Here is a 21,851-nt window from a genome sequence, read left to right as displayed (position 1 = left end):
TGTGGGTGGAGCTTGTCAGCATTTGGCTGATAGCTCTTTCTGTGTCTCAAGCTCTTCCATGGCCATGGAGTTATAAAACAGGAATGCTGGGAATCAGATAACGCCTTTCTCTTTCCTTCAATTAACAAGCTTCTGTTCTAATGTCTATCTGGAACTTGTTCTTTAACTTGCCCTTCTGCAAAGAAAAGACTCAAGCTTTTATATGTGCTGAGAATATAATTTAGCCAATTCTCACTAGCAGGCTCTCCAGTAAAGCATTAAAGAGGACAAGCCCACTCTGTGGAGACTAGACCATAGACTCTCAGTTGTGCGAATGTGTCTTTTGTGAGCATGTCTATTCATCCTTTTTTACCTAGCATGTTTTTTCTCTTAGAGTATTAGCACTCTGGCTTAACAGATGTATCAGTTTACCATTTCCATGGTCGTGTTCTCATCATCAGCATATTTCATGTGTTCTTTTAACTGCTCCTCTCTAGTTGCTGTTATCGGCATACTAGAGGTGCTGGGATGATTGCAAAGGGGCTATTTATAGCTGTAGCACAAGTAAGTTTTGTGTCTGTTTGCATAACAGGTGGTGGTCAGCTTCCTATTCTTTTTCTTGAGACCATTATTAGTTGCTGTGTGAGCTTTTGCAAAAGTGACTGAACAGTTTAAACATGCTTATTTTTGTCTTAACTATCTCCTTTCAGATTTCTAATTTAGAGGAGCTTCAAGAATTTTTTGTAACTGGCTCAGATCACAGCTTATCAGTGCATCACTGATGGGAAACTTAATTTTGGCATGTTACTTTTACATTTCTCATTGAATTTTGAATAATAATGAAAAACTTGGAATCTTTTATCTGTTTCAGGTGATATTTTCAAGCCATTGTATTTGCAGGGTGTTGTTCTGGTTAGATAAGATGTGGATATATAGACATGCGCATATGCATTTGTGTATGTAAAAAATAATCGTCCATTCTTCTCTGTAGGTACTGGGATATTTATCAATACATCTGGATTGCATAAGCTTTCAGATATTATCCAGGTAAATAATTAATGCTGCTTCTACATACATCTAAAAGATTGAAAAGTTGGTTTAAAAAACATGGAAAGACATTGGAGGGATCCGTTGTATTCTTGATTTACATATACTTAACATTTGAGTATGGATGGAAGTCCAGAGGTTGTTGAGGAGAAAGCTGCTGCTAATGGGATGGTCTACTTTGATTTTTACCCAGGTTATTCTTTGATAGTTTTGATTGTTTTCCCTTTTTTGGAGATGCTAAATTTAAATTTGGCTGGTTTTAACCTCCACCAGGTGGAGCTGGGTTATTGAACTGTGCACATTCAAGCCAGCAGTGTTTGGGGATGTGAGACCTTCTCATGAAAGAGCAAGACAGGCTTAGGAAAAAATCAAAACAAAATAATTTTAACTGTATTTTTTCATTTACTTATTAACTTAAGTGATCTGTAAAATTAAAAACCCCTTTAGTGCTGCAGGAGCTGAATGTAACACTCAAAGTATGTGGGTATCTGTATGGTGCTGTCAGTCTTTTCCCTGTTGTGCAGTTACAAAACAGTGAGTCTGAAAAACCTGGACCCAGTAAACTGAGAAAGTACAATGGGCCAGTGGCCCAAAGTTCAATTTCTAGCTCCCCTCTGAATTTCACCAAATGTTCTTGGGTGATGCTCAAAAATTGGGTAATGATGTTCAGACAAAATAGCATCTTAGCTATAATGTTACATATTGGAAAATCTGCTTACATGTGGGATTAAGTTCACTATATTCCCAGAAGTTGGTGATTTCAGAGCATCCTCTCTGCCTGAGTCACTGGGGATCAGGTTGAACCAAACCTTTCCTGACAGTGCAATAAGAACTTTGTTTCCCAGACGCTTGGGTTTCTTTTGGATCAGAAAGATCTCTCTTTGTGTGTCTTTAATAGGTAGGTGACAATAATGGTGACGTCTTAATGCATGTTGCTCGTTGCTTTTCTGTCTTGGTCTAATAAATTTCTTACATTGAAAATTACAACTCAGCTACTGATGCGTGAAATCCCATGGAGTTGAAGACTGTTATGGTTGGTAGCATTCTCTTTTTTGTCGTTCTCTGGTTCATTCTACTCACTGCTAGCCTGCATAATGGGTTAGCTAACGCGTGTTTTTCAGAAACCATTGACCTCATAAATCTTTTCCCTGGAAAACATGCTGCTTAGAAATGTAATCTATACTTACAGGAAGCATAAAAGTGCCAAAAATGTTGATGAACTAATGTAAACACAGGCAAGAGGCGAGTAAAGTCTATACAAGTGCATTGAAAGTTTGCCTCTTACCTGATAAAGACAAGATATCTAGCTATATTTTGAACACTCATCTTCCCCAAGCCATTGCTATCTTAAGTAATCCCTGTTAGTTGAACCATAGGGAGCAGCAAATGCCTCTGTGTTCTGGCTCAGCTCAAGCCAAATGTTTTGGGTCTTGGAATCCTGTTTAACTGGGAATATGTCATGAATACGTGGTCAGCCCTGTCGAGTTCAATGCTATGTCAGCCTACAGATCCAGTGGCTTCTTTGCAACAATGGATCTTGTCTCAGTGAGTTTAGGAACTTTCTCTCCAAAAATTTAGCACAAAAGAGCCTGTGAAGTAGAAGCCATTGCATTTCTTGTTGAGTTCACCACAACCCTTGTGATTTGGGTTGATCAGATTTGTTGTATGTCATCTGAAATGTCTCTGTGCAAATTCTTGGCACTACGCTTTACCCTACTTCTAGAAGCTGGTAAGAGTTCCTTCTACTTTCCTGTGTATTCTGCTCTTTTGGTTATGTGGTTATACCTAGATTTCTTCAGTCCAAATTTTTTACTTTTTAGAACTTGACAGTCTGAAATTAGTGAATCAGAACTTGGTTGGTCCTGGTAGGTTTGCAATACTGAACTCATCAAATGCATAGATGTTTGTGACAATAAAATGTATTCCCAGTGACATACACGGTATTCTATTTTTATAGAAATTTAACAAAACCTAGATGCATGTTCTGGTGCACTAGCAGCAATTTGTGTACACTGGTATCAAATTTATTTGTAGTGGAAGGTGAATGCCACTATTCCTTTGTGGGGAAGGTGAGGTACAGTGAACTTTATTTGTCTGGGCTTTCAAAGCTGATAGATGAGGAGATTCAGAAATAGAACCCTGGTATCAGGATCCCAGGCCCTGGAGAACACAGACTGCGGGGTACTGCATCACTGAAGATAACTGTCCATGTGTGGTCTTTTAGCCTATGACACCTGAAAGATGATTTGACTTAGCTTGAGCTATCTTTCACTGAAAGCTAAGATCTCATCTGCTGCTGCTGCAAATGTGTACATGGACAGCAAATCGTCCATATGATAATTCATTATCCCAAGGCATTTTTTTTAGTAGGACGTGGTCATGGTCAGTGTCTTGCTTGATAAAACATGGTGCTTTCTTGTTACAGAGCTTTGTCTTCAAGAGCTAATTTATCATAAGCTTGTTCTTATTAATGATCATTTTTTTTAAATTCCTTTTTTTACTTTAGAAGAACACTTACTAAAATCTTTTTTGTACACTCTGTTTTTTGGCTATTTTTCATAAGTTAATCTTTCCAGGAATTGTATTTCTGGTTTTTTTCTGACTAGTGCAGAACATCTTTCTTTTTGTAATTAGCTGATATTTTTTTGAGCTTGGATAATTCCTTTTAAATGTCTGAAGGAATTTTGTTTAGAAAAATTAACGTAAGTTATAAATATTTGAGAACCACAGCTGTTTTCACTGAAATTGCACTGCAGTGCCATATGTTTAAACGAGTATCACCCTTAGTCATAAGACATCACATACAGGAAAGAGGAAGAAACGTAAGTCTATACAAGAGTTGATAGAGGCTTTTCATTTAATATATGGACAACTATATGCAGTTACAGCTTCATTTTTATCCAAGCAGAGTATTACTAGTGTAGAGTATCATGGCTGAGATTTTAAACAAAATCAGGGAATTCAAATGGTTCTTTTAAAAGAAGCAGTTGTGACTCCGTCATCAATAGCCAGAAGCCATGTATGGTTTGTATAATAATACTGTCGTCTGTGTGGTTTGAATGTGTGCTTACACAGAAGTCTAGCCAGTCATTTTATTGCTCTTTTGTATGCACTGGGTGCTGTAACTAAAGTGCACAAAGTTTAATACACAATTATGAAAAAGAAAAATTTTTGTATTTAAATAGTGGCCTGCATTGTTTGGCTCAATGAGGAAGCCAAGCGGCTAACAGGAGTTGCCTGTAAAGATGTGTTTATTCAGTTTTTTGCTTTTATTAAATAACAAAGGAGCAAGAAGATATATTTAAGGTTATCGCAACAATAATTTTTCTGTAGGTACTTCTTAGTGCAAAGGTGTGTTAGAGATTTTGCTCAAAACGCTTGTTAATCTTTCTCTTTGTTTTCATCCATTTACCAGACAGTATTCAACATCGATCCTCCAGAAGGCATGACAGGTTTCAGGCCAGCCCGGTCCATATCCAAATACTATAAGGTATGGGATGCTGTATGTGTTCTGTAGTTTTCTTAAGTGGCATTTCATGTCTGTGCTTAGAGTATTCAAGAGTCAGAAGACTGTGGATAACATAGCAAATTATGGTTTTGATTAGAAGGAGGATATGTAAGTTCTTCCAGAAAAAGCCAAAAGAACTGTGGTAAAACTAGGTTCCAAGGAAAAAGGGAATCTATATAGTAACTTTTAAATAAACTCCTTATTTAAAATGAACTAAGGAAAGTGCAGCAGGTGCAAGTTATTGAAAACTTTGATACTATATGCTATGCAAGAACTATATGTGTTCTTTCAATAAACTAGTCTCTTGGCTGGCTCAAGTTTTACAGTATCTTTTGTGAAGGGGTTCTTCATAAGGCTTGAGCAAAATTTTGTCTTCTTTCTCTCTGAATAAATATCATCAGAGAGCTTGAAGAATTACTTTATTTTAACCTATTGGCAACCAAGCATGATATACCCATCCTAAAAAATCCCGAGCACCATACAATTTATTCAGACAAAGTTTGGGACTGATGACTGTGATGCTATAATGAATTTTGGGAGCAGACCTTTTTTTAGATAAAAGGCAGCTTTTAGGTGAACCAGATTTCTACTATGTTGTATAGATAAACTTTAATGTTGAAACTTGGCAGAATAACTGTGTACTGTATGAGCATTTTCCTGTATTGCTTAAATCTCCTTTCTTTAGCTGTATCAAGACTTCTTCCTGTTGCCTTAGTAAGGAAAACCGAAGATGCTATCCCATCAGTGCTGTCTGCCAAAATACTAGGGATGCATAAAAAATGAGATGTATTACTCTAGCAAATTTAAAAGAAGGAATTCTAGTCTAATAAGCCTGCTGTCTTTTCAGTTGTAAAACCATCTTCTTGTATTTAACAGAAAAATAGAACTCGGACTGCAACATTCCTACTTTTTGTATAAGTATTTTTTTCTGAATTTTCCTTCATGCATTTATGTTCCGTGTACAATATCTTATTCTGTGAGTGTCTCTCTAATTCTTAGCTGCTGTTTTAAGGTTACCCTGTAGTTTTTAAATCTTTCAATAGCATGAGGATTTTTATGGCCTTTTTCATTACTTTTTAAAATATTTGTAATAAAATATTTTTTCTGTGTAATTAAATTCTTCCATATATTGACTTTAATAAATGAGACCAATTTTGTTGCCAGATGCAGCTGATCTTTCTAACGCAATAATGTTCTAGTCTGAATGTTTTATTCTGCTGGACAATGCCCAAATAATTCTGTTCTTTGTCTTTGCTCAGGGCAGCCCATGAAATGCTGCTCTCAAACTGATGCCAGTGGCTGGTTAAATGATGATATGCTTCTCTGATCCTTGCTAGATATGTCGTGAGTGATTGGAAACAAGTTAGGAAAGAGAGATAGGAAATAATACAGCCTTACTAGCACTATAAAAGTGACATTAATTACCATAACTACCCATGCCATGAACAAGCCTTATTGAGAGATGAAGTGCAAGTTCATTTCTGCAGCAGTCTCTGGAAGTGTTGATATGTTTTTCCTTCAGGTACACATTCATCTGGATAATGGTAATCAGAAGAAGAAACAAAGGACGGATCTCTGGAATTCATCAGCTGCAAAAAAACAAGGTACAAGAGTAGGCTGGGGCAGACTCATGTAAAAGCTGAATTGGAAACATTCAGCTGTTGTTTTTTTTTTTTTTTTGATTTAAATAAAAGAAAACAATTGAAGATATTTTAATCTTCATTATCTCGCGTTTTTGAACAAGGAATCCTCTGGCAAATTATGCAATGCTGTTGCAGGACTTTGAGGCTCTCTGAGGAATGGAAGGGCTGGACAGAATAACTCAGTAAGGGCACGCACTAGATTTGCTTGTACACAGAAAATGCCCTCCTTTTTAACCCTGATGGCATAACAATGTCAGCTGGTGTTCCTCATAGAGCTGAAAGTCTAAGTGCCTGGTTAGCGTGCTTTGTAGAAGTACTCCAAGTTAAAACAGTCACTAGATGTGGAATTGGGAAGGATTTTACCCCATTCAGTTTAGCAGAGAATTAGTGGGTTATTTGAGTGTGCGGATATTTTGATCATCTTCTATAAGATGAAGAGACTTAAGGGTGTTAGCATTTCCCTGGAGCCATCTTCCTCTGGCACGGAGCAGGTTTTTAAGGCTTTGAAGCTTTAATACTAAGTTTCAAGAGCTCAAGGATTGTTTCAGGGTGGTCCTTTTCTAAGTACAGCCCTGCTATGGACATAATTCAGAGTACAGGAGATGCTTTTCACTTGTATTGTTACTTCTGAGTGGGAGGTGACATAAGCAATCTCAGTATAAAGCATTCTTGTGCCAGGGCAGCTATGCACGCTGTTGAAATTCTTCTTGTACTATTCTACCAGCGAAAGGAAATCATCTCTGTTATGGAATATTTGCTTGTATTGGTATAAAGAAAATCTTCAGACCAGCCCAAGAATGGAAAACCTTCCTTTAGGAGGAGGTTGAAGTTCATGAAATGTTCTGGGATCCCCCTATGTGCTATATTTCTCTATATTTGTGTTGTGCTAAACAAAATTCATGTTGCTGAGGTTGTAACTTTACCTTTTACAAGGAGGACATTTGTATATAGATATGATTCTGAAAGTGTGTGCCAAAATGTTTTATGAAGAGTAAATTATATGAAAGTTCTCAATTGAAATATCTCTGTTTAAATTATCCTGTTGACAGAGGCAGAGTTGTAATTGGCTGACTCATTCTGAAGCTCTGTAATGAAGGTTCATGTAATGTGCCAGAGAAAAAACCCTTGAGATGAACTCTTAGCCAGAAAATGCCGTGCCTGGTAACAGCTTCAAGCATCATTATGCTCTCGGAGATAACATCCTTTTTTGTGCAACTTCCTCAGTTCTTAAGGGCACTGTCTCACTCCTTGATAGTTTGACTCAACTTTAGCTTTCAGTCCTTCACGTTCAGCTGAGATTTCTCCCTCCTTCTTCCTCTCCCCCCACCTATTTTGTTATTTCTTCTCTGCAATACCTGATATCTGGAACTACCTCAATATAACTGTGCTTCAGAACAACATACTTAAGGGGAAAGAAACTTGGTTTCTGAATCAAAGGTTTATCCGAAGGCCACTGTAGGCAGCATCAAGCTGGGTTTGTTGGGCTTCAACATCTTTTTTTTTTTTTTTTTTTTTTTTTTTTTAATAAATACAGTTAGATAGAAAACAAAACAGACATTCTCTGGTTACAGAAGAAAGATGTAGAAATTAATGGTAGGCTCCCTTTACCTAAGCCTCCTTCATAGGATACTCTCCAAGGATCTTTGTAAATAACCTGCCTCATAACTGTTTACTTAATTACTCAGCTAAATACTCTTGTGAATGTAAGTATTTGTTTCACAGAAGTTCTGTTTTTCGGGGACAAAAACAATTTTTTTCAAAGAATGAGTTTCCACGAATTTAGTATTTATGTCCTTACTATTAAGTGTTCACTTCACTAGTGTGTTTCTGAATAGAAGCAGACTGTTTGTAATCTGCAGATATTGTTTTCCTGGGATGTTGCTCAATCAAAGTTTCAAGTTACAGAAATATTTTTAAGTAGATTTTCCTATATGTGTATGCAGGAAAAGGCTAACTAAAACACTGTATGTTGTATTGCATAGTTTGGAGGATTTGTACACAAAAGCAATGCAAAGCAGTCGCAGAATTCTGTGAATTAGCAGGCACGCACTGATACATTTGTTTTTCAGATAAAAACATTATTTGCAAGTACCTGGGCAACGGACTAGAAATCTGTTGAGACTTGCACTATGTGCAAACCTAGCAGAGGCCAGACTAGACTGATCAAATTTTTGGTCCCCTGTAGTTTGAAAGTATAGGAAAACTGCAAACCTCTTAAGAATAGCTGTTTTCAAAGGATTTTGTGGAAATGATTCACTGGAGCATGATTCTCTGAGAACTGTAATTTGTGACAGGAGGTGGCATAGCTTGGGATAGCTGATAAGATTATTGCCTTAGGCATCTGTTCTTTGCACAGATGCTGCTTGTGAATGTGATATTAAACTACTGCAGTTTTACGTTAAGGTAAAATGCTGTTGCTTTTGGTTTGCTATAAATCACCATGTGGTCAACTCCTGACAACCCTTTTCCTGTGGCTCAACTGTTCTTGTACCAGGGATGGAACAAGCTGCTGTGGAGATCTACCTTGTACACCATCCACTCTATACAGTTCCTGCTTGTGAATGGGACCCCTAAAACCAGATTCATGTTGTTATGCTTAAAGTCATAATTGCAGAACTCCAGGCTGCAAATGTATTGCAATTCTAGCTTCTCCAAGAACAGTGGATCAATGCCTGGTGAGCATTTTGCAGGGTTACAGAGAAGGATATTTCAAACTGAGAGTTAGTGAGGCAAACGAGTGGTTAATGTTCTCTTTCAGACCATCCCACACCAGTACAATTTGCTCTTATGCTGGAGTTTCTTCTGCTTTGCTCTTATTTGTGGGTACTTACTGGCCTGTCCAGATACAGATCCAAACAGACATTACTGCCTAAATGTAATTTGCACCAATTTTTAGTGAGAATCAAAGAGATCCAGAATTTATTTAATCTTGTAATGTGATTTTTCTAGAATCTGGATATCTTCTGGATTAATTTGTCCAAATGAGAAGAAAGAAATAAAGCTTAAAATAAATGTTCTCTCTTGTACTTTAAGTAGTAAGTGACTCACTGGGCACATACTACTGGGGATTTCCTGGAACTTCCTTTCCTGAAATTTCCATTTTGAAAACAGAGTTTATAGTCTTTGAGGGGTGTACATTTGAAAGACATGCATGATATATGGATGCTAGATTTTTTTTAACTGAAATTAATCATGCAGAGCAGAATCCAAAAGCTAATGTTTCATTTGGCTGCCCTTGTTCTTGATATAGGTGATTGTTTCATGCCCCTGTTCCTTTTGCTCTCTCTGAAAAGCTGATATGCTTTCAGCAAGGCCACCAATGTTATACCTATCAGCTGAGCAGTGAAAGAAATGACTGGTGCGATTTATGCATTTTGCTTTATATCCTTTGTGTTGATAGTTTGTTATCCTAGATTTTCAGTGTGGCACATGTTTTTGCATCCACATCCCGTAAAAGTTTTGGGCAGAAGTTGAACAGTTTAGCAATGGAGTACGGGAAAGAGGAAAGTTTATGGGAATGGGGAAATAGTACAGGTTTTTAGCCTCTAAGAGTTCCTAATGAAGTGGAGTTCTTCTCTTTTCAATCAAGAACAAGGGCGGAGATATTTTCAAGTAACTTCAGTTGTTACTCCTTCATCCCTGTATTCTGCAGGTCTTCTACCATGCTTCCCTTTCCAATTGCCTGTGACAGCAGGAAATGAACCAGTGGATGGATGGAGAACTAAGGGGTTTTATCTACTCAATCCGACCATTACTTGCTGACAAAAAGCTCTGATGCTCTGTCTTTTCTATAACAATCTTTTGACTAAATATATAATCTACTTCAAGTGTATGGGATCAATGAACTTTTAAACTATATTTTGAATGGATATAATAAATTCAGGAAGGACCAAAGCAGAACACACCGTATTCCTGGAATTTTAGCTCCAAATGATAGCCTTTCACTTACAGAAGTTCAGATGCTGCTATGTACTGTATACTAGACAGAGACTCATTCTCCACTGTACAGGCTTGCTTCTTAGTGTTTTCTCTTTATTTGATCCAGGAAAGACCTTGAGCTATTGGTGTTTCAGCCCTGGATACAGCATGCATGAGCTTGTTCGACAGGGGGTCAGGACAATTATCCTTACCAGTGGTACACTCTCCCCTCTCTCATCATTTACGATGGAAATGCAGATGTAAGTACCTAGATGTATGAACAGTAGCATTAATGAAAGTGTACAATCTGCGCTCATGATTTTAGGTTTTAATTCAGAATTTGTGTGTTCTGGACTGAAAGTATGATAAGGAATTATAGAATGAGTATGACTTGGATCTCATTTTCCTGTTCTTCAGCCCTTTTCCTGTTTGCTTGGAGAATCCACATGTTATTGATAAGCACCAGCTCTGGGTTGGGATCATTCCCAAGGGACCTGATGGAACTGTGCTCACTTCTACCTATGAAAAAAGGTAATGAACTTCCATTTGGAATTCTGCTTTGAAATCGTGGGTTCCAACATTAGGGGTTCTGTTTAAAAGAGGGAGCTAGTGAAATAAGTGGTCTCTGGAGTTCTTTTCTTGGATAAACACTGTGCTAAATACAACACCCTTTAACAATTAAAGTAGAAAATTTAGAAATGTAGAGCTGGAAGGGATGGAGTGTCAGGGTCCTGAATGCACTAACAGGCCTTAATGGCCCTGTTCAGCCTCACCTGGGGCCTCCACCCACATCTTCTGCTAATGTGTCCAGGGAGCTCTGTTTAAGCTCAAGCCTGGGTCATCAGCCCCTGCCTAGCTATGTTGTAGGAATGCCTGTGTCTAGCTTCATCACAGCCGTGCCTGGCCCTGGACCCCATTGGTCTGGACACTGACCTGCTGATTGACTTCCTTGGACCTGCCTTGTCAGTATGGACCTGCCTATCTGACCCTTGTTTTTTGTCGCTGGACTTGATCTTGATTTGCTGATGTGTTCCTGTCTTGGCCTTGGGCCTGCCTCATCACTGCAAACTTGCCTGATGATCTGGACTCTTGGTTGAACCTGGCTACCATCTCCAGGTCTGCTCTGCTTGCCTTCCTTGGGTTGCACAGGGTCTGGGCCCTTTCTGGTGAGGCCCCTGCCCTGCCCACCTTCTTGTCCTGCTCAGCTCCCTGTCCCTTACGGAGCAGCCAGCCCTCGCTGCTCCCTAAGATGGAGCCCGCATCCTAAACTTCTTGCTGAAGGCTTGGGTAACTCAACATACTGGTAGTGAACTTGAAACGTAATTGAACTAAATAGCAAGCTTTTTGGCTTCCCCTTTGCATCTGCATTGCCTTTTGGGGGAAAACGTGCCTGAATCTTTGTCAAGTTTTTCATCTTTTTTTTTCTTCTTTTTTTCTGGTCTTCTGTCATTTTGTTTATGTCCTTCTGTTCTTCAAAGTAGTCACAGTACTCCTGCTGCAGCTTCTGCTCTTTCTGTATCAGAAACAGAAAAGCTGCTGGCAAGGAAAGTGAAGGCCAAAACAAAAGGTTTCATTGTATATTGACTTCCATTTTGCAATATGCTGTTCTAATTGGGATCTCTGCATATAAATTTAATAGGTAGTTTCATATTTTGCTGTACATGGCAGCTGGTTCTGCGCTTAGCAGTTCTTTGAAGGTACTAGGGAGTGGTGTTGCATTGGTGGTGCTGCTGTGTTTAAGGATATAATCCTTCTGTGGTATTATGACTACGAGAGACCAGTTCCTCCTGTGATACATACACATTCTTCTATTGTAATTTTCTTCCTGGAGCACCCATAGTTTTTGTTGTTGTTGTTGTTGTTGTTGTTTTTTTAATGTCAGCACATTCTTAAATCTATTTTGAGTTCAACATTATAGTCAAACCCCTGGCTGAAAATTCTTTAATCTGTTTTAGTCTGTTTCTGGCTTTACTTGTTTTCAAGAATATAGAAAAGCTCAAAAACAGATCTCTGAGAGCTTATATGGTAGAAAAAGGGGGAAAGTGCCGAATGTTCCAAGGGACTCAGCATTTGTCATTGGCTTTTACAGAGGGAGGAAGACTGGAAAACCCTTGGCCAATATTTTTCATTCTCAGAAGCTGTGTGCACCATTTCAGTTTATTTTGTTGTCTCTTCTGAGGGGAGGAAACTGGGTATTTCCCTCCTCCCCCACTTCTAGAACACCTTTTTTGAAGGAAGGGGATGAACAGTATTTGCCATATTTTGACAACATCCGTAAGGTGATAGTGGTATTTGTAGGTCTTGCAAAAATAACTGTGTGTGTTTTACTTCCCCCCCCCCCGCATATACAAGTTTCCTGGGAAAGCAGAGTATGCAAAACTACAGGGAACTGTAAAGAATGAAACCTAAGGGCATGAAAAAACAAGTGAAATTTCGGTCAGGACTGGAAGAAGCAGATAAATACTGTATAGTCATTATAGAGCAGTACTGTGTTAATTAAAGATAAGTGATTCACTTAGCTTATACCACCAGTAAATAGTAACTAAAGCAACCAAATTCCCCCCCTTCCCCCTGCAGTCTCACCACACCTAATTCATCAATAACTCCTTTAGATAGTTGTAATATTAGTAATATTAGTCAGGGTTGGCAGCATCTACAGACTTTTCTGGCAGAAATTTCATCCTTAATAAATTAATATTAATCATAAAATTCATGACATAGGGCTGCACATTTCCACTTGCTAAATGTTGATAATGTTGAAGCTTAGATTGTCTTCAGTGTTAATAATAAAAATGTTTAATAGTAGTATCATGTAGTCAAGGTATTGCCCACAAATGTTGTGTCCTTGGTATAGGTGACTGCTACAGGAAGGACAGTAATGGAAGTATGGATATGCTATTTTAGATGAAGATTATCAGAGGAAGTCAATATATATGAAAGAAATATAGAAAAGGAAATACAATTATGTTGTTTGATTTTCTGCTTTGTAGGTTTTCAGAGGAATATTTATCTTCTCTGGGGAAAACAGTTGGTAAGTGAGGTGTTTGGATTTCAGAAACAGGCTATCGCACAGGATTTTTAGAAATCCTTTGGAAGGTGTCTGCAATGTTAAAAATGACAGATAATAAGATAGAGAAAGGTAAAGAGCTGCACTGCATATCTAAATCATATCTGATTTTGCACGCTGTTGTTTGCTCAGGCAGCTGGCTACTGCAATTGCGTGTGAAAATCAGTGCAAGTCCTTCTTTGATATTTCCAAGTTAGGAGGTCATTTTTATTGCCAGTTGTTTGAGTCAAAAATGTGGGCCCTAAACGTGGTCAGAAAGTGGTGCAAACTGGAAAATAGATGCGCAGAGATGTTGTTGAAAAATAAATCAAGCATCAATTTGCAAAAAAAATTACGGATCTCAAGAGGCCAATGCAATTTCACATGATGTGTGTATAGGTACCGTATCAAGCCCACCTTGATACAGCATTTACTGTTTTGGTCATGTTTTACAAATACAGTAGAACTACAGAATTTTAATGTGAGAGAATAATGAAAGATAAATGTTTGTGTAGCTTGGCTAAGATATGATTGAAGGGAATCTGTTAAATCTAGAAATGTTTGAATGAAATGAGCCCAAAGAAGCAAAAAGGAAGGAAAGTGCTCTGAGGTGTTGAGCTTGGCCTAAATGGTGAAATTAAGAAAACGCTTTCACAACATACTGGATCAATTTTTTTTCAGTGAAGTGTAGACTGCATTCTGTATGCTGTGCATACAGTACAGTGTATACTGTATTTTTTCAGTGAAGTGTATGCTTTATGTATATGTATGTTTGGGAGAAAGTCTCCAAAGCAAGCTCTTGGTACCTCATCCATTGCTGAGAACGTTAAAACTACAGTGGACCAAGAGTGGAGGAACTGATCTAAAAAATGACCTTACTGTCATATGGGAAAGTATGGCAGGTGATATTGCATTTCTTCCATCTCTAGTATTTGGTGTCATTTGTAATGCATTTTATTGTGTTAACTTTTCACTTTGGAAAACTAATTAGGCAGCTATATTTAATTGTATACCTTGGCAACAAGGTTATTGAAATGATTAAAAAAAATTAACTTTTTCTAATACAACAAACTTCATGTTGAGAAAGCAGAAAATATTTCTGAGGGAAACCATGCTGTTAATTTATTTTTCCTCCACAGTCTATGCACTCCATCTCAGGAGAAAAATGCCCTGAATTAGATACATTTGCCTATCTCATTGCAGGTAACCTTGTGCGAGTTGTTCCCCATGGGCTGTTGGTGTTCTTCCCATCGTATCCTGTCATGGATAAAAGCCTGGAATATTGGAGAGTATGATGATTCTTCTGCCTTTATACGTGCTTTAGCTATGCACTTTGGGCAGTGTACAGTTATGCTATCTAACCATGCTCATTAAAAATTCTTTGTTAATAAGCAATTATAAAATGGGGAAAGTAAAATCCTAGGTAAGGTTTCTTTTATTTTGATCACAGTACGCTGAATTGCAGTATTGTAGAAACTAAAGCCTAAAAGAATCTTTTGACATTATTTGATTTGACCTCAGAGCTCATTTAATTTCATATTGCAGGGAGAATCCCTAGGAGGTTGATGTTGGGAACTTGCAAGTTGGAGAGAAAAGAAATGATTCTCACTTAATGGCATTTACGCTGAGAAAGATTTCAACCCTCTGTGTAATGTTTGAGTTATGCCAACTGCCAGGGACTGTTGTTTTCCTAGTGGTGTTGGAGTCGCATGTTTCTGGCCCATCTCTTCCTCTGTTTGGCAAGAGAAACTGGCTATGGGGGAAGGATGTGATGACCACTCTTGATGGCATTTCTGGTATATGTTTGCTTTCATATGGATGTTTGTGGTGTATTACTTGTTTAACAGGAGCATGATTTTGCTAAAAGAATAGAAGAAGTGAAGCCAATGTTTGTGGAACCAAGGAATAAAGGCAGCTTCACAGAGGTTGGTAATATGCATTGCATACCTGTAATATTTTCACAAATTATGCTTAAATACCTTTTATAAGATGTGTTTCATTGTGAACTGCGTATTCCTAGAATAAAAATCAAAAGCTCTGAGGACTTCTTTGAAGTACAATTCTTCCATGCATCATTTTTCACTCTTTCAGCTAGTTGCGCAGGATATAGTCTTCATTTGAAATCCACTGATGTAACAGCTGCTAGTATAACATACATATATATTGAGTAATTGAGGTGCTAGAAAACCATCACTTGAGTAGCTGGCATCTTTGAATGTTTTGTGGGCCATTTCCTCCCAACTTGTCATGCTTTGGGTTTTTATGGGATTGTGCGGTACGTGTTTGATGAAGGATACCTTTAAGTAGCAGATTGGTACTAACTTTTGTACAATGGCTATGGTCATTAGAGGCCTGCATCTGCCAGTGGAAATGTTTGTGTGCAATATTTCCCTGTAATTGTGCAGCAGTAAACTCCTAAATTACCACTGAAATGGGAAGCCCTTTAGGGGCTTTCAGGTACCTTTTTCACCTAGGAATCAATAACTTAGTATTTCATGCATTTACTGTTTGAAATGAAAACCAATGAAAGAGAAGGGTTTGGACTCTAAGAAAGAAAGGACAACTTTCATTACTCATTTAAATAATACATAAAGGTATCAGTTGCAAGTTAAATATAAGCGATTTAATTTAGAGCACAGAACATTCTGAATCACTGCTGCTGCTAAAAAGAAGATGGACACATGACACAGAAATGTAATATAAGGGCACAAATGTGAGCTACACTGGAAGATGGTGGGTAGGATTTGTCCCGGTTTTCACTGAACAGTAGCAAGGTGCTTTGTCTTTTGTTCTGTCAGTGAACCATTAAAGGAGATTCTCATTGTAGATTCTTGTTGTTCCTTGTGGATTTTCCCTTCTATGTAACTGCAGGGCCAAGATTAATTTTATGGGCTGGTGGCTTTATTAAAATCGGATTTCTTCATAGGCACAAATATTTATCTGCTGTTGTGTTCTCTGCTTGCCCGTAAATCATGTGCTGTTGAATATGAATTAAAATTCTGTCCTAACTTCCTAGGTCTTTGAAACTCCCCCACTTTTCCTGCTTTTTTTCTTGTTTACTTAGAGCCTCTTTTGTTTGCTTCTTAGAGTAAATAGTATCTTTGAATTGCTTTCCTGGTCTGCCTTTTCTTACTCAAGAATTCATAGGAACGCAGCGCAGTCCATGTTTTGCCTTTTCTTCAGAAGTACCTGATATCAGTCTTTTATGCTTACCCAGGAGTATTCTGGATTTCATTGTAATGTGAGAAGCCATTTGCTTATTGAAATCCTTACATTTACAATTATGCTCCAGTAAGGAAAATGATACTAAGCCAAATTAATCATATTTTTGGATCACAAAGTGCGAGTCAAATTTATCTAGTATAGGTTTCTATTTGTCCATATGTAAAGAGGATAATTCCACTGTTGCTCTTACTTAAACTAGTTTATCTTTTAGGTAATGGATGCATACTATGATAAAATTGTCTGTCCTAAGTCCAGCGGAGCTGCTTTTTTGGCAGTATGTCGGGGGAAGGTAATGTAACAGAGAATTTATATCCTCTGAGATAAATTATATAGGTGATGGAAGAAAACAGCTTTGTTTTGGATTTGAGAAGTATATTTATGTTGTGTGACTCTAATTATATGTGCAAAAAGCAAGAGGAGAAGTGGGATGCCCTGAAGCCTCTTCACATTTATGTCAATTATACAGATCTTTCAAGGGATACATCTTTGCGTTCCTTAAAGGGGATGAGCTTCATGATGTTTTATATTTCTTGTTGGCAGCTCATTCACTTCATTGGATGAGAAAAACAGTTCTGGAGAACATTTAAAAGAAACATCTGTGATCAAACATGTTAGAACAATGTTGCTGAAAACCAAAAATATTGCTCAGTTTAAGAGATGGAATTTATATCAAGTTCAGGTCCCCTGTGAACATTTGATGGCCTTTCATTTACATTTTCCAGTGTTTATAAATTGATCTGTTACCAGTGAAAGTATTTGCAAAGTCATAAATTACTCCTCCAGCCTTTTTGCTGCTTGCTTCTACCTGGTGCCTGCCAACAGAAACTTGACTCAACCTTTTTTTTTGCACCTCTAGTCCCAGTCTCCATACCAGCTGTTGGATCAATTAAGGAATAACATAGCTCTTGTTGGGTGGGACTCTCAGTGAGTATGTCTGACCTTCTGACAGTAATATATCAGCCTGGGAGGTACAGAGTGTCTGTGGAGAGACTGTGCTTTGTAGTAACACACAGTTTAAGGACAGACTGTTTAGATTAGTGTGGTCAAAGGGTGCGTGACTGCAAACCTGGAGATAAACCAACAAAGGCATGTTATCAAAAGCTGCCTAAAACTTAGCTCCCTTCTCAGCTGTCCCTTCAAGATTCCCTCTCAAGTTGTCATGCAGCCTTTAGGTTGACAATAGGTTCTGGCAAGTTTTTCCGTTCCCTGAAAGAAACCTAGAGTGCCAGTTCTTTTATAAAGAGAAGATTTTGTGTTAGTTGCTCTAGGTTTTTTACAGGCATAGGGGATTTGGTAAATTAGGCACTGTATGTAGGCCTGGATTGCCTTTAAAAGCTCACAGGAATTCTTTTGTGTGTGTGTGTGTCTTTCATTTCTTTTGTCTAAGCTGGTTCTTCTCATGCTCTTATTAGCCTGAGGGACCTCCTTTTTCTGTACCCAAGATGAAATGTCCATAACTAAAACCATATAACTGCTAGCTTCAGCTGGACTGGGAATAACATCACAGTGCATCCCGCAATTGTGTTCTTCCTTGGTGACGATGCTGGTTTCAGCAGGCCAGAGTCAGTCACTCACCCATCCATACCCGTCACATGCCTCATCACAGCTGTTTGTACAGCTGTGGTAAATGAGTTTGGAGAATTAATTCAGCTGAGGAAACAAACCAACTTTTTCTCCCGTATTATTTTTCAGTCCATTCAATTCTCTGATCTTGTTCATTTCACAAACCGGTTCGCCAGCACAGCATGGGGCATGCTGCAGAGGCATGAGCAAGTGGTCAAAGAGTGAGAACTGCTTGAACTGATGTAAGCAGCACAGCTGGTGACTATGACATTATAGTCTGGTGGTTTCTGAGCAGATTTTTGGTAGCTTTCCATTATTGCTTTGAAATGATTCTGTTAATTTTTGATGCAAAAGGTTTGCCATGTTCTTACTGCATCTTCTTATTCAGAGTATGGAAGGATTAAAGAGAGGTGTTAATTGAAATTTAACACCTCATCTCAGTGCAACTGTTCTGCTCATCCAGGAGTAAGACATAAATACAGTAATGGTGTTGCCTGAGGTATGCTTTGTCAGGGCCTCCTAGGAAGAAAAAAAAAAAAGCTAAGTTTAAATTCCTGGCATAAAAGCAAAAAATCTAGTTGAAACTTGTCATAATATATTTACAAACTACACTTGGCTAAGGATTTAATATCATGGAGCAAAAAGGCCAAGAACTGCTAGCTCGCTCTGATATGTCACTTCAGTTCCTGTTGGTAAAGGAAAACACTATCTCTTCAGGCCAGTGAAGGCCTGGACTTTGCAGACATGAATGGACGAGGAGTCATCATTACTGGACTTCCATTTCCTCCTCGTATGGAGCCAAGAATTGTTCTAAAGATGCAGTTCCTGGATGAAATGAGAAGAAGTGGCGCAGGTGCACAGGTAATACTGCGCAACTTTTCACTGTTGACTATTTGCTAATTTGTTTTGTCCTTGTTTCTCCCTCTGTCTTTAAGGGTTTTGGCTTTTTTCCTTCCAACCTCATGGAACCATGAATATCAAATCAGTCAGAGTATAGTCACAAGTATAGTCACATTTTTCTGAAAGGTGAAGGATTCCAAATTCTGCTTCCGATTACAAGGTTGCAATCGAATACAGGCTCAAAAAAATGTGTCATTAAAGTTTCAAAGTCTTTTGTGTGCATGTTATCTATATATTTTTCCGAAGGATTTCTTTCACACAGAAAGACATTGGGCAGCAAGCATTGCCTGTGATAGCACTTGCTTGTTCTTTTTTTAGTATTCTTCAGGCAAGAGAATGAATGGCATTATAAATTGTTTATTATCCTGCAAGATAGCTATTAGGCATTTAATATGGTGAGTTCATCGTAGTACCAAGGCTGTCAGTATATTCCAAATAGCTCCTCAAGTTGGATTTTAGTACTTGAGTTTTCAGTGTCCCATAAGTCAGGTGAGATATTGGAGTGAACCTATATTTGGCTTTCCTAGGCTTTTAGCGATTTGACAGTTGATCTTGTTGGATACATTTCCTAATGATTTGGAAGGAAATATTTGCTACACAGAGAATACCTTTTATCTGCTAAATAACATAATTCTTTCTCCCACTTATTGTAGTATTTATCCGGGCGTGAGTGGTACAGTCAGCAAGCTTCCCGGGCTGTTAATCAGGCTATCGGCAGAGTCATCAGACATCGCCAAGACTATGGTGCAATCTTCCTGTGTGACCAAAGGTGAAACCTTGCTTCTAGAGCATAAGCATGTATCAACATCTTTATATCCCAACATGTGTATTTGTATTTTGTATATAAATGAGCTACTGTGGAGAAGGTTACAGTTCAGAAGTAGCTAAATGATCTTATATAACAGGTCAGATAGCAAACAAATTACTTTCCTACAATAGTGCAATTGTTATCTTCTGATCACAAAATGCGTTGTCTTGGAGCTGCAGAAAGAGACTGATGGTATTAATGCAAAATAACCTGAGTTGTCGAATTTATATCTGTATGTCTCTTTATGCTTTTTTTCTCGTTGCAAATTATGTGATTGCTGTAACTTGTGGTTTTATATTTCCCTATCTCTCATTTGAGAAGGTAGTCCTCTGAACTGCAGTTAAGAGGAGTAGAAGGAAGAGGAGGAAAGATTATGTTGCCAGAACAACTGAGAATTTGATAGCCTTCTATGTGGAGGCCTGACTGGGGACACTGAACATAGCACAGTTCAGTACTAATTTTGTACACTTAAAGATTTTATGGGCAAAAGATATGGATTGGATGATTGTACAGTACATAGTATCAACAAAACCCTTTTCTTCTGAGTGCAGATATCACCCCAATTGTAGTTATTGTGCAGTTTTGAACTTTTATTTTCTTACTGTTGCTTCCTAGTCCTTTTGGACCCTGATTTATCATTTGTTTAATACATCTGGCCACCTGGCAAAAATAATTCTCTCCTTGTCCAATCCTACACAGGTTCACAACTGGTGATGTAAGAGACAAGCTACCTTCATGGGTCCGTCCTTATGTAAAGGTTTATGACAACTTCGGGCATGCAGTCAGAGGTGTCTCTCTCTTCTTCCGTGTTGCTCAAGAAGTTGTAAGTGTCTTTAAAAAATTTTCTTGATAGTGTTGGAAACTGGGAATACTAAGCCATGAGAGAGAGGTGGAGGAGTCTTGTCACTTTATTTGGAGTATCATGTTGCTTTGGAACCCTTACGTGAAAGGAGGTATGCTTTGTCTGTCTTTTCCAAAAGTGAGCTGGGAGACAGGGCAGGATATTTTGTCATGTTGCACAGCTTTTTAGGTTAGATTAGAAAAAAGGAAAATAGTTTCCTAAAGAAACACTGCATTCATTGGATGGTATAACAGTAGTGAAACTGATATTAGCATCAAAAAACTTTCCTCTCCCACCCTCAGGGAGAAGCCGTATGTGCAGAATAATCAGTCAAGCCTTCAAATTTACATTTAAGCTGATGGTGTAGAGAGTGAGGTACATTATCAGCTGATATTACCCCATCATCACTGGGTCATCTTTACTAAAATGATTTCCCTCTTAGCATTAAGAAGCTCTTTTTCTCAGTAGTGGTTTGCATATTGTAATGAAATAAAGCTAACAGTTTGGTAGTTCTTAGGTTAAAAAAGTAATCATTATAAAAAATCTTTCTAATTGTCTGGAGAAAGGCATAGCAAGAACCAGAGGCTGGAAGCCGGAGTCATGTTAGAAATAATGCCAAGCTTGCTTGATAGTGACTAACTATTAGGACAAATTTCCTGGTGAATGGGGGATTCTTCCCCTCAAAAATGGGAGATTAAAATTAGAGAAAACAATTAATTTGGATTCCTTGAAAATGATTTAGCCAAGTACAAGTTATTCAACGTAATAAGTTACAGATGGATGAGACTGGATGATCTAATGATCTTTTCTGATTATAAATGGGAATTTCGTGGTAAATAAGAACCACAACCCAATGCATTTTGATATTTTGCAGGGATAATGTCAGGAAGCAATTGTTCCTTAACAGTGGCTTGTCTCCTTTTCTGTTATACAGGCCGCTTTGTGCCAAGCCTGTGCACCACACTTCAGCTGTCTGTCAGTTTCTAATTATTTGACCCTGTTGTCAGAAGCACATAAATCCAGAATGCTTAACGATCTGGCTGTCAGACTTATCTGGGAAAAATAGGATAACTTCAGGTTGCTGCTGGGATTTTTGGTTGCAAAGGAAGCAGTTAATGGATGGAAGAATAGCTTTTGCCTACTGTAACGTTTCTAAACTGTTTGCAGATGCCCCCACCCCTGCCACAATGCCCTTCTGGCTCTGCTGCTGCCCTAAGTGAAAGTGATCTGGCACCATCTACTTCATCTGAGCAGATTCAATCTATGAGAAAAGCCAAGAAATTGGATGATCATGTTCCAAGTTTGAAGAGGAAAAGAGTAGGTAGGTTTGGGTCCTCATAGATAGACTTTTGTTTAGACTTGTTTTATTTGTT

At 38.2% G+C, this 21,851-nt stretch overlaps 1 protein-coding gene across 1 annotated transcript in view; it reads left to right on the top strand.

Moving 5' to 3' along the window:
• Positions 1-21,851, top strand: part of RTEL1 (regulator of telomere elongation helicase 1) — a 53,465-nt gene that overhangs the window by 11,433 nt on the left and 20,181 nt on the right. The window contains exons 13-25 of the mRNA XM_013953211.2: positions 971-1,026; positions 4,442-4,516; positions 6,057-6,138; positions 10,223-10,355; positions 10,513-10,626; positions 13,086-13,126; positions 14,345-14,430; positions 14,989-15,066; positions 16,578-16,655; positions 18,647-18,790; positions 19,483-19,598; positions 20,337-20,460; positions 21,646-21,799. Coding sequence (XP_013808665.2) covers positions 971-1,026; positions 4,442-4,516; positions 6,057-6,138; positions 10,223-10,355; positions 10,513-10,626; positions 13,086-13,126; positions 14,345-14,430; positions 14,989-15,066; positions 16,578-16,655; positions 18,647-18,790; positions 19,483-19,598; positions 20,337-20,460; positions 21,646-21,799 — 1,281 coding nt within the window. The remainder of the gene's footprint in view (positions 1-970; positions 1,027-4,441; positions 4,517-6,056; positions 6,139-10,222; positions 10,356-10,512; positions 10,627-13,085; positions 13,127-14,344; positions 14,431-14,988; positions 15,067-16,577; positions 16,656-18,646; positions 18,791-19,482; positions 19,599-20,336; positions 20,461-21,645; positions 21,800-21,851) is intronic.

The sequence above is a fragment of the Apteryx mantelli genome, chromosome 18 (assembly GCF_036417845.1).
Source record: "Apteryx mantelli isolate bAptMan1 chromosome 18, bAptMan1.hap1, whole genome shotgun sequence".
Taxonomy (NCBI): Eukaryota; Metazoa; Chordata; class Aves; order Apterygiformes; family Apterygidae; genus Apteryx; species Apteryx mantelli.
The sequence above is the reverse complement of the archived record's forward strand: the minus strand, read 5'-3'. Positions and strand labels throughout refer to the sequence as shown.